Source organism: Phocoena sinus, chromosome 9, assembly GCF_008692025.1.
Source record: "Phocoena sinus isolate mPhoSin1 chromosome 9, mPhoSin1.pri, whole genome shotgun sequence".
NCBI classification, from domain to species: Eukaryota; Metazoa; Chordata; class Mammalia; order Artiodactyla; family Phocoenidae; genus Phocoena; species Phocoena sinus.
Genome location: NC_045771.1, coordinates 36,722,505 through 36,739,496, shown reverse-complemented (window position 1 = coordinate 36,739,496; position 16,992 = coordinate 36,722,505). Strand labels below are relative to the sequence as shown.

At 34.7% G+C, this 16,992-nt stretch overlaps 1 protein-coding gene across 1 annotated transcript in view; it reads right to left on the bottom strand.

Annotated features, from left to right (window-relative positions):
* Positions 1 to 16,992, bottom strand: part of BMT2 (base methyltransferase of 25S rRNA 2 homolog) — an 86,881-nt gene that overhangs the window by 47,174 nt on the left and 22,715 nt on the right. Inside the window, exon 3 of the mRNA XM_032643675.1 lies at positions 7,947 to 8,117. Within this exon, the coding sequence (XP_032499566.1) occupies positions 7,947 to 8,117 (171 nt within the window). The remainder of the gene's footprint in view (positions 1 to 7,946; positions 8,118 to 16,992) is intronic.

The window sequence follows — 16,992 nt, the reverse complement described above, 5'->3', positions numbered from 1 at the left end:
AGGAAACACAAGCTTTAAATGATACATTAAACAAGATGGACTTAATTGATATTTATAGGACATTCCATCCAAAAACAACAGAATACATATTCTACTCAAGTGCTCATGGAACATTCTCCAAGATAGATCTCATCTTGGGTCACAAATCAAGCCAGGCTAAATTTAATAAAATTGAAATTGTTATCAAATATCTTTGCAGACCACAACGCTATGAGACTAGATATCAATTACAGGAAAACAGCTGTAAAAAATACAAACACATGGAGGCTAAACAATATACTACTTAATAACCGAGTGATCACTGAAGAAATCAAAGAGGATATAAAGAAATACCTAGAAACAAATGACAATGGAGACATGATGACCAAAAACCTATGGGATGCAGCAAAAGCAGTTCTAAGAGGGAAGTTTATAGCAATACAATCCTACCTCAAGAAACAGGAAACATCTCGAATAAACAACCTAACCTTGCATCTAAAGCAATTAGAGAAAGAAAAGCAAAAAACCCCCAAAGTTAGTAGAAGGAAAGAAATCATAAAAAACAGATCAGAAATAAATGAAAAAGAAATGAAGGAAACGATAGCAAAGATCAATAAAACTAAAAGCTGGTTCTTTGAGAAGATAAACAAAATTGATAAACCATCAGCCAGACTCATCAAGAAAAAAGGGAGAAGACTCAAATCAATACAATTAGAAATGAAAAAGGAGAAGTAACAATTGACACTGCAGAAATACAAAAGATCATAAGAGATTACTACAAGCAACTCTAAGCCAAGAAAATGGACAACCTGGAAGAAATGGACAAATTCTTAGAAATGCACAACATGCTGCAACTGAATGAGGAAGCAGAAATATGAAGAGGACAATCTCAAGCCCTGAAATTGAAACTGTGATTAAAAATCTTCCAACAAAAGCCCAGGACCAGATGGCTTCACAGGCGAATTCTATCAAACATTTAGAGAAGAGCTAACACCTATTCTTCTCAAACTCTTCCAAAATATAGCAGAGGGAGGAATATCCCAAACTCATTCTACGAGGCCACCATCACCCTGATACCAAAACCAGACAAAGATGTCACAAAGAAAGAAAGCTACAGGCCAATATCACTGATGAACATAGATGCAAAAATCCTCAACAAAGTATTAGCAGACAGAATCCAACAGCACATTAAAAGGATAATACACCATGATAAAGTGGGGGTTATCCCAGGAATGCAAGGATTCTTCAATATACGCAAATCAATCAATGTGATACACCATATTAACAAACTAAAAGAGAAAAACCATATGATCATCTCAATAGATGCAGATAAGGCTTTTGACAAAATTCAACACCCATTTATGATAAAAATTCTCCAGAGTGTAGGCACAGAGGGAACCTTCCTCAACATAATAAAGGCCATATATGACAAACCCACAGCCAACATCGTCCTCACTGGTGAAAAACTGAAACCATTTCCACTAAGATCAGGAGGAAGACAAGGTTGCCCACTCTCACCACTCTTATTCAACATAGTTTTGGAAGTTTTAGCCACAGCAATCAGAGAGGAAAAAGAAATAAAAGGAATCCAAATTGGAAAAGAAGTAAAGCTGTCACTGTTTGCAGATGACATGATACTATACACAGAGAATCCTAAAGATGCTACCAGAAAACTACTAGAGCTAATCAATGAATTTGGTAAAGTAGCAGGATACAAAATTAATGCACAGAAATCTCTGGCATTCCTATACACTAATGATGAACAATCTGAAAGTGAAATTAAGAAAACACTCCCATTTACCATTGCAACAAAAAGAATAAAATATCTAGGAATAAACCTACCTAAGGAGACAAAAGACCCGTATGCAGAAAATTATCAGACACTGATTAAAGAAATTAAAGATGATACAAATAGATGGAGAGATATACTATGTTCTTGGATTGGAAGAACCAACATTGTGAAAATGACTCTACTACCGAAAGCAATCTACAGATTCAATGCAATCCCTAACAAACTACCACTGGCATTTTTCACAGAACTAGAACAGAAAATTTCACAATTTTTGTGGAAACACAAAGACCCCGAATAGCCAAAGCAATCTTGAGAACGAAAAATGGAGCTGGAGGAATCAGGCTCCCTGACTTCAGACTATACTACAAAGCTACAGTAATCAAGACAGTATGGAACTGGCACAAAAACAGAAATATAGATCAATGGAACAGGATAGAAAGCCCAGAGATAAACCCACGCACGTATGGTCAGCTTATCTTTGATAAAGGAGGCAAAATATACAGTGGAGAAAAGACAGCCTCTTCAATAAGTGGTGCTGGGAAAACTGGACTGGTACATGTAAAAGTATGAAATTAGAACACTCCCTAACACCATGCACAAAGATAAAGTCAAAATGGATTAAAGACCTAAATGTAAGGCCAGAAACTATCAAACTCTTAGAGGAAAACATAGGCAGAACACTCTATGACATCAATCACAGCCAGATCCTTTTTGACCCACCTCCTAGAGAAATGGAAATAAAAACAAAAATAAACAAATGGGACCTAATGAAACTTCAAAGCTTTTGCACAGCAAAGGAAACCATAAACAAGATGCAAAGACAACCCTCAGAATGGGAGAAAATATTTGCAAATGAAGCAACTGACAAAGGATTAATCTCCAAAATTTACAAGCAGCTCATGCAGCTCACTATGAAAAAAACAAACAACCCAATCCAAAAATGGGCAGAAGACCTAAATAGACATTTCTCCAAAGAAGATATACAGATTGCCAACAAACACATGAAAGAATGCTCAACATCATTAATCATTAGAGAAATGCAAATCAAAACTACAGTGAGATAATCTCACACCAGTCAGAATGGCCATCATCAAAAAATCTACAAACAATAAATGCTGGAGAGGGTGTGGAGAAAAGGGAACCCTCTTGCACTGTTGATGGGAATGTGAATTGGTTCAGCCACTGTGGAGAACAGTATGGAGGTTCCTTAAAAAACTACAAATAGAACTACCATATGACCCAGCAATCCCACTACTGGGCATATACCCTGAGAAAACCATAATTCATAAAGTGTCATGTACCAAAATGTTCATTGCAGCTCTATTTACAATACCCAGGACATGGAAGCAACCTAAGTATCCATTAACAGATGAATGGATAAAGAAGATGTGGCACATATATACAATGGAATATTACTTGGACATAAAACGAAACGAAATTGAGTTATTTGTAGTGAGGTGGATGGACCTAAAGTCTGTCATACAGAGTGAAATAAGTCAGAAAGAGAAAAACAAACACTGTATGCTAACACATATATATGGAATCTAAGAAAGAAAAAAAAGTCATGAAGAACCGAGGGGTAAGATGGGAATAAAGACACAGACCTACTAGAGAATGGACTTGAGGATATGGGGAGGGGGAAGGGTAAGCTGTGACAAAGTGAGAGAGTGGCATGGACATATATACACTACCAAATGTAAAATAGATAGCTAGTGGGAAGCAGCCGCATAGCAGAGGGAGATCAGCTGGGTGCTTTGTGACCACCTAGAGGGGTGCGATAGGGAGGGTGGGAGGGAAGGAGATGCAAGAGGGAAGAGATATGGGAACATATGTATATGTATAACTGATTCACTTTGTTATAAAGCAGAAACTAACACACCATTGTAAAGCAATTATACTCCAATAAAGATGTTTAAGAAAGAAAATGTGATACACACACACACGCAATGGAATGTTATTCAGCCATAAAAGAAGGAAATTCTGCCATATGCAACAACGTGGATGTAACTTGAGGGCATTATGCTTAGTGAAATAAGTCAGACAGAGAAAGACACTTATGATCCCACTTAAATGTGGAATCTATAAAAACCGAACTCATAGAAACAGAGAGCAGATTGTCAGCGGCAGGAGGTGGAGGGGGAGAAAATGGTAAAGGTGTCCAAAGGGTACAAATTTCCAGTTATAAGAGGAATCAGTTTCTGGGGATGTAATGTAAGGTAATGTTCTGTACGTGAATATAGTTAACAATACTGTATTGTATATTTGAATGTTGTCTAAGAGAGATTTTAAAAGTTCTCTCCTCACAAACACACACAGAATTCTAACTATGTGAAGTAACTGCTGTATTAACTAACCTTATTGTTGTAATCAGTTTGTAACATATGCATGTATAAAATCATTACATCGTAACCTTAAACTTACACAACGTTATATGTCAATTATACCTCAATAAAGTTAGAAGAAAAAAAAAAGTGACTCTAGTAGTAATAAATTTTTGGTTTTCATGAAATGTAAGTTAAAAAAACCCAAGGTATTTTTGCTATGTGAGCCATCACTATCTGAACCCGGAAATCAAAATGACTTGATTTTGTGATAACACTGGGAAAAAGATAAACCTTGCTAGCTACACTTGCTATCCAAAGTCGGAAGTCAAACAGATTTAGATAGTAACAAATACATATCTTCCTACATAATAATATCTATAAATAAAGAGAGTAAACATCTGACCTTTGACTATTTCATCTACCTCTCTAGAAGTGTGTATGTGTAAGAGAGCGAGAAATTCTCTTTGGAAAAATTGATTATTATTTTGTATGAGTATCACTTTATATTTAGACACATAAAGTGGTAGATATTTATGATAAAATATAATGCAGAATGAGTGTTTTAATAGCACAGGAAGAGCAGTTTACACAAAATTTTTTATACTGCATGGTCTCTATTGTGTAAGAAAACAGTGCCTATTAAAAAGACTGGAAAGAAATACACCTAAATGTAACCAGGATTGAGTAATAATTTTTCTACACCTATAATCTTCTCTACATGCAAATTTTTCATACTGTTACCTTATTTCATTTGCAGTCAGGAAAATATACAATACTGATTTTAATACAACATGATAAGTACTGTAATAGAGATATTAAAAGTTTGATATTGGTACCAGAGTACCAATTCTTTTGAGAAGTTAAAGTTAAGTTCTAGAAGGGAAAATGCTTCAAATATAGCCTAATATAATACAGCAACAGTTGATCAGAAAGAGGATATATTGTACTTGCAAATGCCACAAAGTAAGAACATGAATGTGCCACTAGGGGAATTTAAACAGTTCCATAAGACTAGAATACGGGCTGCAATAATGGTAGGAGGAGTGGGAGGGATAAGTCTACATACACATGTTGGGGCCAGATGCTATACAAAGTAGTTTCTAGAATGAAGAAAATCTAAACCTAGCCATCCTAGGCTAAGATGTTTCAATGCTTAATTTCAATACTAAGTCAGTCCTGACCTATAACAATCATATTTCCTTTAAATACTTAAAACTACTTTTTCTCCTTTAAAATTAAAACAGAGACTGAAATTTCTTGACTATGGCAGGGGAGAGGCTGGCAAATCCACTCCTCAGTAAACAACTATAACAAAGAACACAATCATCAAACACAACCATTTCAGGGCTCAAACCTAGGCAAACACGTTGCAAAGTGTTCATTCATGAAAACCAGCTAAATCTTAGCTAACAACAGTGGGGATCTGTGGTGTCTTTGCCTGAAGCCACTCTCATCATCCCCACCCTTTGCTCAGTTGGTATGGAAGTTCTTTGAGGACAGGGCTGGCTGTGAGAAACAGCAAATTCCCTGCTGGAAGGGGTTAACGGGATTTGGAGCAGAGGGTGAAAAACCCACAGAACAATGTCAGTAAAAGTAACAAAATGGTAAGAAACAAACAGGGCAAGTCAGCAGCTATGCCAGCTTCAGGTTGCAGTTTTGGTTGGCCAGAGCTGTAGACTGGAAGACTGGTCAGAAATTTAGGAATTCCAGAAATATCCTGGAAATGAAAGAGGCACAGAAGGGCTAAATAAGCTTTCCACATAGCCTTGGTTGATTGGGAGGCTAAATGAACATGCACGGGAGACCCACGAGGGCCTGATGGAAAGCAAAAAGTGAGGCAGACTTGGAAACTGCCTGAATTTTAAATGTACTCCCAAATCAACACACATCCACTGGCAGAGGGTGGGAGCCTTACAGGCTGGAGAGGTGTTTGAGCACAACCTCTGACCTATCATTGACCCCTAATCTGTGCAGACACAAGTGCAAACTGTAGGAAACCAGCCTAAAAAAATAAAAATAATAGTAATGTACAAACTACCAGGGAAACAGACTCCACAGATTAAGTGCAGGGAGATTACTAAAAACCACCACCACCATCACCACCCTCCTTGGGGAAAAATCCAAAACAAGAGTTTCTATAACTTCAAAAATATATTGGACAGTTTTCAACAAAAAATTATGAGACATGCAGAGAAAAACAGGAAAGTGTAGTCCATATTCAAGAAAAAGAGCAGTAAATAGATTCTGAGTGAGCCCAAATGTATTTAGCAAAGACCTCAAATCAGCTATTATAAAAATGTTCAAAGAAACCACGTTCAGAAGAGTAAAAGGAAAATATGACAATGACTTAACAAACAAAGTAATCTCAACAATGAAACAGAGACTATAAAAAAGAACGATATAGAAATTCTAGGGTTCACGTTTTCCATATGTACCTGTTTTTGATAGCACTGTTAACTATATAATTTCTTATGCTGGTCAATATTTTAAAAATATTCAAGAATGTTCGTAACACCTGAGTTATAAGATGTTTAGTAACTCATTATGCTTTGTAAGCTTTGTAGTAACCTTTGAATAAAGGTAAAGATCTTTTCCTACAGAACTAATCAAAGGTATATTAATTTTTGAATGAAACTGCTTATACCTAACTAGATAATATTTCAACATGGTATAAAATCAAAGTAACCAAAGGTAATGTTATGTTGATATCTACAGGTTTGGAAATGTTTTAAGAGGTTAATTTAATTTTATTTCCATGGTTAGCCTGCAGTGTCTATTAGGAATGTTTCTAGAATTATTCGAGCTTAACATTTTCAAGAGAGTAATACAATATTACTTGATTCCACAAATTTATTCTGGTACTAAGGTATATAAATAATTTTAATACTATTAAAATTAATTGGATTATAATACATACAAAATGAAATATTATTTAGCCATAAAAAAATGGGAAATCCTGCCATTTGCAACAACATGGATGGACCATGAGGTCACTGCACTAAGTAAGTCAGACACGAAAAGACAAATACTGTATGATCTTACTTCTATGTAGAGTCAAAAAAAAAAAGTCAAACTCATAGAAACAAAATAAGATTTGTGACTGTCAGATCACAAATTTAGGGATTGGGTGAAAGGTACTTCCAATTATAAGATAAATAAGTTCTGAAGATGTAATATCCAGCATGGTAACTATAGTTAACAATACTGTATTGTATATTTGAAAATTGCTAAAAGTTCTCATAAGGAAAAAAAATGGTAGTTAGGTGAGGTGAGGGATAGTTAACTAAACTTACTGCGGTAATCATTTCACAATATATACATATATTAAATCACTTTGTTGTATGTGTTAAACAGTGTTACATGTCAATTATATCTCAGTAAAACTGGGAAAATACTCATGTACTTATTAAATAAAATTTATGCCTATATGCATATATATATATATTAGCAGCAGGCAGATTTTTATATTGAAAATAAAATAATGGGAATTGGTTCTATTAATAATCTTCCATTAATTCTTTATTTGTGATTTGTCAGTGGATTTAATTTAACTGGATTTCACTGTTTTGATTCTTTGTATTACCATAAAATGTAACATTTAATGAATGATTCTTTCTCATTTTTAGTGAGAACAATCGATGTTATGGAACTACTAGTTTCCCAGATATCCCTTAAAATTTTATGCTACTTTCCTACCTAATAATATAACAAATTTACATTTCTCAGACTAACATATGACCAGAGAAGCAAGCAAAATGCCCACTACTTGCTGTAAACCATTACACTATTTTACATTATTAACACAGCAATCCAGGATAATGTTAATAATCTAAGTAGAAAAGTATACTTACTCAGTTATAAATTCAGGGTTTGTAAAGCTGAGGTTGGTTAAATGACCTTCAAGTTTAGAAGATTCACGCGTATTTAAGGCTGGAGTGGTCTTAGTGGCGAGTACAGCTCTTTTTTCATCTTTTTCAAGTGCTTTTCTCTTCCCACCATTTTGAAAATATTCTCTGCATACACTACAAGGCAAAATAAAGTTATATTTTAAAACAATAGGTATGAATATAAAATAAAATGGGAAAATATTAACCTTTATTAATCAAAATGGGAAATTTTCAAATTATAGTGTCCTATTTTTAAAATGTCATAGAGGTAAGTTTGAGCACCTGTAGCATTTTCAAATTTTTAAAATTACCATACAACAAAGCATGATTATAGATTTATGTTTAAAAGTGTTTTTTCAGAAGTACAATGTGCCTGTATGTTTTGCTGAACTTTATTCTTAGCTAAAACATAAGTTCCTCCAGAAAAGCTTAGATAACTCTGTTATTCAGTGACAGAATCCAAAAAGAATAGTAGTCACAGTTAACTCTGAGCCAGCTCTGCTGGTAGTAGACAATTGTTTTTCAGATCCCTCCTAGTTTATAAAAACAAAGTCACACATATATACACTAATATGTATAAAATAGATCACTAATGAGAACCTGCTGTATAGCACAGGGAATTCTACTTAGTGCTCTGTGTTGACCTAAATGGGAAGGAAATCCAAAAAAGCAAGATCTATGTATACATATGGCTGATTCACTTCGCTGTACAGTAGAAACTACCACAACATTGTAAAACAACTATACCAATAAAAAATATATATATATGTATAGTTATCACACAAAAGAGAAGCTCCATTAAACTATATCCAATTGCTGTTAAAAAAAAAGTAACAAAATCAGGTTGCCAAAATATTAAGAATCATGCCATTTGCTCTGAAAGAAGAGCATAAAAATCTGGTTAAGGTAAAAATGGTATCATATTATAAAGGTATACATTCAGAGAGAACAAAGGTTTTAACATAATAGTGATTTTTATAACACTTGGAAATTATTCCTGTCCATCAAGAGACCACTACTGCTTGTCCCAATTCTTATAATATAAATGGATATTAAAATGCAGATTTTTCAAGATGTATTATTTCAAACTCATTTAGTTTAGCCCATATCAGGTTGTTATCCGTAATCAGAAACTGATGACTGGCATTAAGATTAAACAATTTTCTTCATACCTAATACAATTTTAGGGTGAAAATAGTAGGGTACCACGCCTGGGTATGTAACAGGACAATAAACATGAACCACAGAATCAACTCAAAACACTTACTAGCTATTAAAGACAAAAAACTTAAAGGAAGCAAGACTGGTATGATCTGCCTCTGGCCCTTGAGCTTACAATATGACAGGAGATACATACTTAGACAATTAACTGATATACTTATCAAAGCTTAAAGTGAATGTAAATGGAAACTAAACAAATTTTCTTTATTTTTAGATTCTTAAACCACATTATTATTCCATATAGCTCATACTCTGAACAAGCTAGACTATTTTTCTCCATAGACACTCCTTGGTGCAGTTTCAAAAACACATGGCTAGAGAAGAAGTGAAAAATTAATTTAAAACTGATTTCAGCAAGTAGAACTATGGTGTCTAATGAAACAATGCTCATTTCCCCTCATACTTAAAGGATGCTATTAGTTCAATTTCAGTTTGCCTAAGTATCTAATAAAGACTTCTTTAACTTATCCTATGGGATTTAATTTTAACTCAAATTATATACAGGAGTTGAAACTCATTTATCACTAATCAAACATTTATTAAGTACCTATCATGTGCCAGGCACATAGGTGATGGAAAAACAAATTGAAGAAGGCATTGCTGCCCTCAAGGAGCTCAGACTAGTGAAGGAGACAAATAATTATATATTGGGTTGGCCAAAAAGTTTGTTTGGGTTTCCAAAAGAAATTTTTGGGCCAACCCAATAGTAAAGAAAATACAATTGATAAATACCTAACGCCCAATCTAAAATCAGTAGTATAAGCTGATTTTAGGAAGATAAGTAGGAATAAATCAGGCTAGGAAGAATGTTAGCTAAGGAGGAAAGTGCTTTCCTGGCAGAGAGAACAGCACGAGCAAAGGCATGGAAGAGAAAAGCATCATGGATCCCGCAGAGATAGACATCGGTTCAAGGCATGTGAAATTTAAACTGCCAGGCAGAAAATGGATGGATGGACTCATAAGTGAAAAGGCCCTAAGGCCAACACACATATAGAGAGGAACAACAGCCACGTGACACTGGAGAGGTAAGCAAACTTCAGATCATGCAAGACTGACAGGCCTATTTAGGAATGTGGTCTTTTTTAGAAATCTAATCTAATGACAGAAATGGTTTAGTGGTTTCTTTGAGTGGGGGGTGGGCTGACTACAGAGGTGTACACTAGAGCTTTTTAGAGTCGTGGAAAAGTTCTGTATCTAGACAGTGGTGATGGTTACACAAGTGTAAACAACTGTCATTACTCACTGAACTGTACACTAGAATGGGTATATTTTATTGAATATTAATTAAACCTCAGTAAGGTTGATTGAAAATTATAGCCTGAATCACCTTGGAATTAATACTAAAAATAATACCTTTATCATATAATATTTCACTAAGGCATGAAACACAAGGGTAAAGAGATTACTTACCTTTCTATTAGGTGGAACCACAAAGAGCTGCTGATATTCAGTAGTTCTTGACCCACAAAAATTGCAATTTTATGTGGTTCAATCTCAATGTTACCTAGACACTTGACTGCAAAATACTTAAAGGGCTAGAATTCCAGATACTCATAGGATAATAACCACCATCTAAACCCCAATCTCCCTACAAAACTTCCAAAAAATATACAAAACATTAGAAAGAGCAAATAAAAGCACACACAGTTCACACCCATGGCATAACTAGGAAACAGGAATAGCACCTTATTTTACATGTAATTGGGGAAATAAAAATCTGAGGCCAACTGAGTTGGTTTTGGAGTTACCCGAAGTACAGAGTCAGATGAGGACTGTGTAAGAGAGGAAGGTATGATGGGGTCTTAGAGGTGGCACAGAAAAATCGATAATGCCAGCTAAGGTTCACCACAGAGAGAGTCCAACTCTGAATGGAGAGATCTTAAGACTTATGGGACGTAGTGAAACAAGGCATTAGGCACAGGAAGACCAAAAGGAAAAAGTTTGGAAAGTATATGGGAAGGGCTGTCACCAAAGGTGAGAGCTCTGTGAAGATATTATTTCTGAGGGAGAAAGGAAGCACCTTGAAAAAAGGGGGTATCTCTGGAGGTGTGTTGATAAAGGGAAAGAATGAAGCAATTAAGAATAAAGAGCATACTGACATAAGTTAAACCTATTAAAAATTCATAAATCAGCCAAAAGAGGACAATACTTATTAAAGGAACTCCACTTTCATATCTGTAGCAATCAAGCAAGGATCTTTGGAATTAAGAAACAAAGCAAGCACCCAAACCTCTACCTATACCTCTATACACAGTCTAACATAAAAGACAAAACGCATAAAAGAGATGTCCAATGAATCCAGCAATCGTACAAGTTTCTATTAGAAGGGAAGAGAAAGATATCAAAACTTTTCAGTGGATGAAAATTCTCAAAAACACAGAAAATAACAGCTATAAAAGAGAAGAAAATTGTAACCTAACACTTCAATATTAATTATATATAATTAAGCAATGCAGATATGAAAAACATTTCAAATTTGAAATTAAATAGAAAACTGAGGATAAAGAAGAACTACATAAATAGATATTCCATGAATATGGATAGGAAGACTCAATACTGTCACTATGTTAGCTCTTCCCAAATTGATTTATACATTCAACACAATCCCAATCAAAAGCAGAGCAAAATATCTTATAGATAAAACAAATGGATTCTAAAGTGTACATGGATAAGTAAAGGACCCAGAATAGCCAACACAATATTGAGGGAGATGAACAAAGTTGGAGGACTGACACCATCTGATTTCAAGACTTAATATAAAGCTATAACTATACTATTACTATTAGTAATCAAGGATAGTATGTTGTAGGCAGAACAATAGACAAATAGATCAATGGAACAGAAGAGAGAGTCCAGATATAGATCCATGTAAATACATTCAACTGATCTTTGACAAAGGAGCAGTGGAGTAATACAGTGGAGTAAAGACAGTCTTTTCAACAAATAGTGCTGGAACAACTGGATATCGACATGCCAAAAAATGAACCCTGACACAGACTTTACACTCTTCACAAAAATTAACTCCAAATGGATCACAGATCTAAATGTAAAACACAAAACTCTAAAACCCTTAAGAGAGTTTTATAAATTTTTAGGAGAAAATCTAGATGAACTTGGGTGTTATATCTAAAAAGTCATTGCCAAATCTAAGTCACAATCCTTAAAAAAAAAAAAATTGAGACGCTAGACTTAATTAAAATAAAAAACTTCTGCTGTGCAAAAGACAATGTCAATAGAATGAGAAAACAAGCCATAGACTAGGAGAAAATATTTTCAAAAGATCTATCTGATAAAAGACTGTTATCCAAAATATATGAAGGACCCTCAAAACTCAACGTTACAAAAACAAACAACCTGATTAAAAAATGGGCAAAAGACCTAACAGACACCTCACTAAAGAAGGTGCAGATATCAAATAAGCATAAGAAAAAGACGCTCCATATCACATGTCATTGGGGAAATACAAATTAAAATAGCAATGAGATACTACTACACATTATTAGAATGACAGAAAACCTGAACACTAACACCACCAAACGCTGGTGTGGAGCAACAAGAACTCTCATTCACTGCTAGTGGGAATGCAAAATGGTATAGTCACTTTGGAAGACAGTTAGGTAATTTCCCACAAAACTAAATATACTCTTCCCATATAATCTAGCAATCAAGTTTCATGGTATTTCCAAAAAGAGTTGAACACTTACTTCCACACAACAACCTGCAGATGGATGTTTACAACAGTTTTTTTTTTTAAAGATTTATTTATTTTATTTATTTTTGACTGCTTCGGGTCTTAGTTGCAGCACACAGGGTCTTCATCGAGGCATGTGGGATCTTTCGTTGTGCCACACAGGCTTCTCCCTAGTTGTGGCGTTTGGGTTTTCTCTCTCTAGTTGTGGCGCACGGGTTCCAGAGAGCATAGGCTCTGTTGTTTGTGGCACGCAGGCTCTCTATTTGAGGTACTCGAGCTCAATAGTTGTGGTGCACAGGTTTAGTTGCCCCACAGCATGTGGGATCTTAGTTCCCTGACCAGAGATCGAATCTGCATCCCCTGCATTGTAAGGTGGATTCTTTATCACTGGACCACCAGGGAAGTCTCTACAGCAGTTTTGTTCATAACTGCCAAAATGTGGAAGCAACCAAGATATCCTTCAGTAGCTGAAAGGATAAACAAGCTTTGGTCCATCTAGACGATGGAATATTATTCACCACTAAAAAGAAATAAGCTATCAAGCCAAGAAAGACATGGTGGAACCTTAAATGCACATTATTAAGTGAAAGATGTCAATATGAAAAGGTTAAATACCTTAATTCCACCTACATACATTCTAGAAAAGGCAGAACTATGGAGACGGTAAAACAGTCAGTGGTTGCTGGGTACGGGGGGAAGTTGGGGGGAGAAGGAATTAACAGTTGGAGCACAGAGGATTTTTAGAGCAGTGAAACTGTTCTGTATGATACTATAATGGTGGATACTTGTCATTATATATTTGTCAAAACCCATAAAATATATAATACCCAAAGTGAACCCTAATGTAAACTATGGACTTTGGATTCTAATGATGTGTCAGTGTGGGTTCATCAACTGTAACAAACGTAGCACTATAGATGGATGGTGATTGTGATGTGACTGCCCATGTGTGGAGTCAGGGTGTATGGGAGCTACCTGTATTTTCTGCTTAATTTTGCTGTGAACCTAAAACTGCTCTAAAACAATAATGATTATTTGAAAGAAAAAAAAAAGAACACAGAATAGATCATGTGCCTCTTGATGCAGTACCCTGAGAAGGATACAGTATCACCTATGTGATATTCTTGCTAATAATATGCTTAACTTGAACCTAATCACAAAGAAACAACCATACAAATCTAAACTGAGAGACAGTCTGTAAAACTTTGACTTTACAAAGTGTCCATGTCATAAAAGACCGAGAATTTTTCTAGATTAAAGAAGACCAAAGAGGGATAACAACTAAGTGCAATGATACACACTGAAGGATTCAGGAGCAAAAGTCTTGTGATCTCTGCAACTGACTTTCAAATGGTTCAATAGAGAGTGCAGGGAAAAGGTGAGGGGGGTGTGGCGGGGGGAGAAAAAGGGGAAACGATACAAAATGAGACTAAAATAGAGCAACATTTTTTTTTTCAAAACTGAAGGAAAGAAAGTGTGAGTCAAGGATTTTATATCTAGCCAAGTTATGCACCTTGTAACAAAACTACAGAAAAATAGCTTTTGGTATGTAAGAACTCATAGAATGTCACAGTTGCAAGATTATTAAAGCATGAACTTCATCTATGAGATGACTGGGAAATGTTGAAGAAGAGGCTGGTAGAGAATAAAAAGCATTAAATGAATTAAAAACGTATACTTTATCATGCTGAAGACCACAATTCCCAGTGAAGCCATGTACTATGTATCGTAGCAGCCATCCTTACAAAGCAGAAACTCCATGAGATGCATGGAGAAACAGGCAAAACTAAAAACAGGGAACTTTAACACACCACTCTCAATCAAGTAAATGAACAATAAGTAAGGTTACAGAAGCCCTAAAGAGCATAATAAGGTTTATCTTATCACTGCATAACAAACTTCACTCTATTCTTTTTCAAGTGCACATGGAATATTCATAAAAATTACCATATACATGTATTAGGTCACAAATAAAACTACAGTAAGAGCCATAGGAAAAATAATATAGACAAAATCATCCAATCTCAACGCAATAAGGCTAGAACTAATAACAAAATAAAACAAAAAATTCATTTCACCTGCAAATTTTTTTAAAAGTTAAATAACTCTGGAGTTAAAGTACTAATAAAAATCACAGAACTTCTAAAAAACAATAACAAAACCACCACAAGTCAGAATCTAAGAAATGCACTAAAATAGTGACCTGAGGAAAATTCAGACCTTTAATATTTATATCAATACAAATGAAAGAATCAAAATAAATAAAATAAATATCCAACTCAAAGGATTAGGGGAAAAAAGTAAAACAAAAAAAAGGGAGTAAGATATTAATGTTAGAAAAAAACAGAACCAACAAATAAATACATAAACTGGTTCTTTAATTTGTATAACTTTATACAAATAAAGCTGAAAACTTAGATGAAACATAATTTTTCTAGGTAAGTATATTAAATATAGGATATAGGAATATAGGAAAATTTATTAAACTTGACTCTTGATTACTGGTAGAATTAATAAACTGCAGTTAATTTTGCAATTAAATTGCAAAATTTAAACAAACCCAAAATTCATAGATGAAATAAGAGAAAGTTATCAAAGAGTTGCTTCACCAAAAAGCATCAGTATCCACTGAGGAATTCTACCAAGGCTTCAAAAATCAGATAACCCCTGTATTTATCAAGCTTTTAATTTTCTGTAACTTAGGATGTTCTGACATCTGGGAGGGCCTTACAGACCCAGGGAGAAACTGCCTCTCCAAGGCTAGCTAATTCCTAAAGATAATAAACAACTTACTTGGGAGCGCGCCTCTCAGAGTTGCAACTATGGGTTGCAACCCAACCATTTCCTTTATTTAACTCTCACACAAGTCCATGTTTCCCAAACCCTAAATTAACTCAGGTCCAGGTACCAGACAGTTAGGGACAGCTCCTATGTTCCAAAGCCCACCAAAGTTATTCAAACTAGCCAGTCCTATACTGTTTACACTGCTTTGCCTTTCCCATGTAAACCCTATAAAGGATCAGGTCTATTTCTTCCCCTCACTCCTGCTTCTGCCTCCTGACCAAATGTGGTGCTTCCCTGTGTAACATGGCATACCCACTTCTCTCAGGGCATGTAAGTAATAAATTCTTTCAATGGCAATGACCTCTCCATGCCATCACTCAGTCACCTCTATAAATAAAACACACAAGTACAAATTAGGCAATGCCAAAACTGTTTAAACAGTTCCAGACCATATAAACAAAGGAAAATTTTCTAAAGTCATTTGTTATGGAGCAAATACAATGATAATCAGGTGTGAGAATGTCTACAAAAAATACAGAAATATAAAATACAAAATATAAAAATAAATATCAATGTAAAATATGAAATAAAATTTTAACAAACAGAATCAAATATGACCGAGTATGTATCTCAAGAATATGAGGATTATTCAATATAAAAAATCCTTCCATATAATTCACTATATTCACAAATCAAGGAGAAAACATTCACTTCCACAGATGCTGAAAGGACATTCAACAATATCCAACAGCTATTCCTAATAAAATCAATCAATCAATCAGAGCTTGGTGAATACTTCCTAACAGTTAAATTGTATCTATATATCAGCCAAAAAAGCCAGCAACTTATATAATGGGGACACACCACACACATCACTGAATGAGTAAAACATAGCTAATGCAATAGACAAGAGAAAAATAATTAGTCAAATGAATTGGAGAGAAAGAAATAAAACTCTATGTATACACAGATATGATAATATACCTAGAGAATCCAAAAGAATCAATCACAAAGTAATACAAACAGTAAGAGAATTCAGTAAAACAGGATGTAAAACATACAAAAATCAAAAGCCTCCACATGTATACAAACAATAGCCTGTTAGGATATACAACGGAAGGAAAGATTTCATTTATAATAGCAACAAATGATAAAGTACCTAGGAATCAACATAATAAGAAATGTGCATAATCACTATACAGAAAACCTTAAAACACTACTGAAAATTCAAAAGTGGACTAGAATAAATGGAAGGATATATAACTTTTTCATGGACACAGTGACTCAACATTATAAAAATTCCACTTTTTTCCA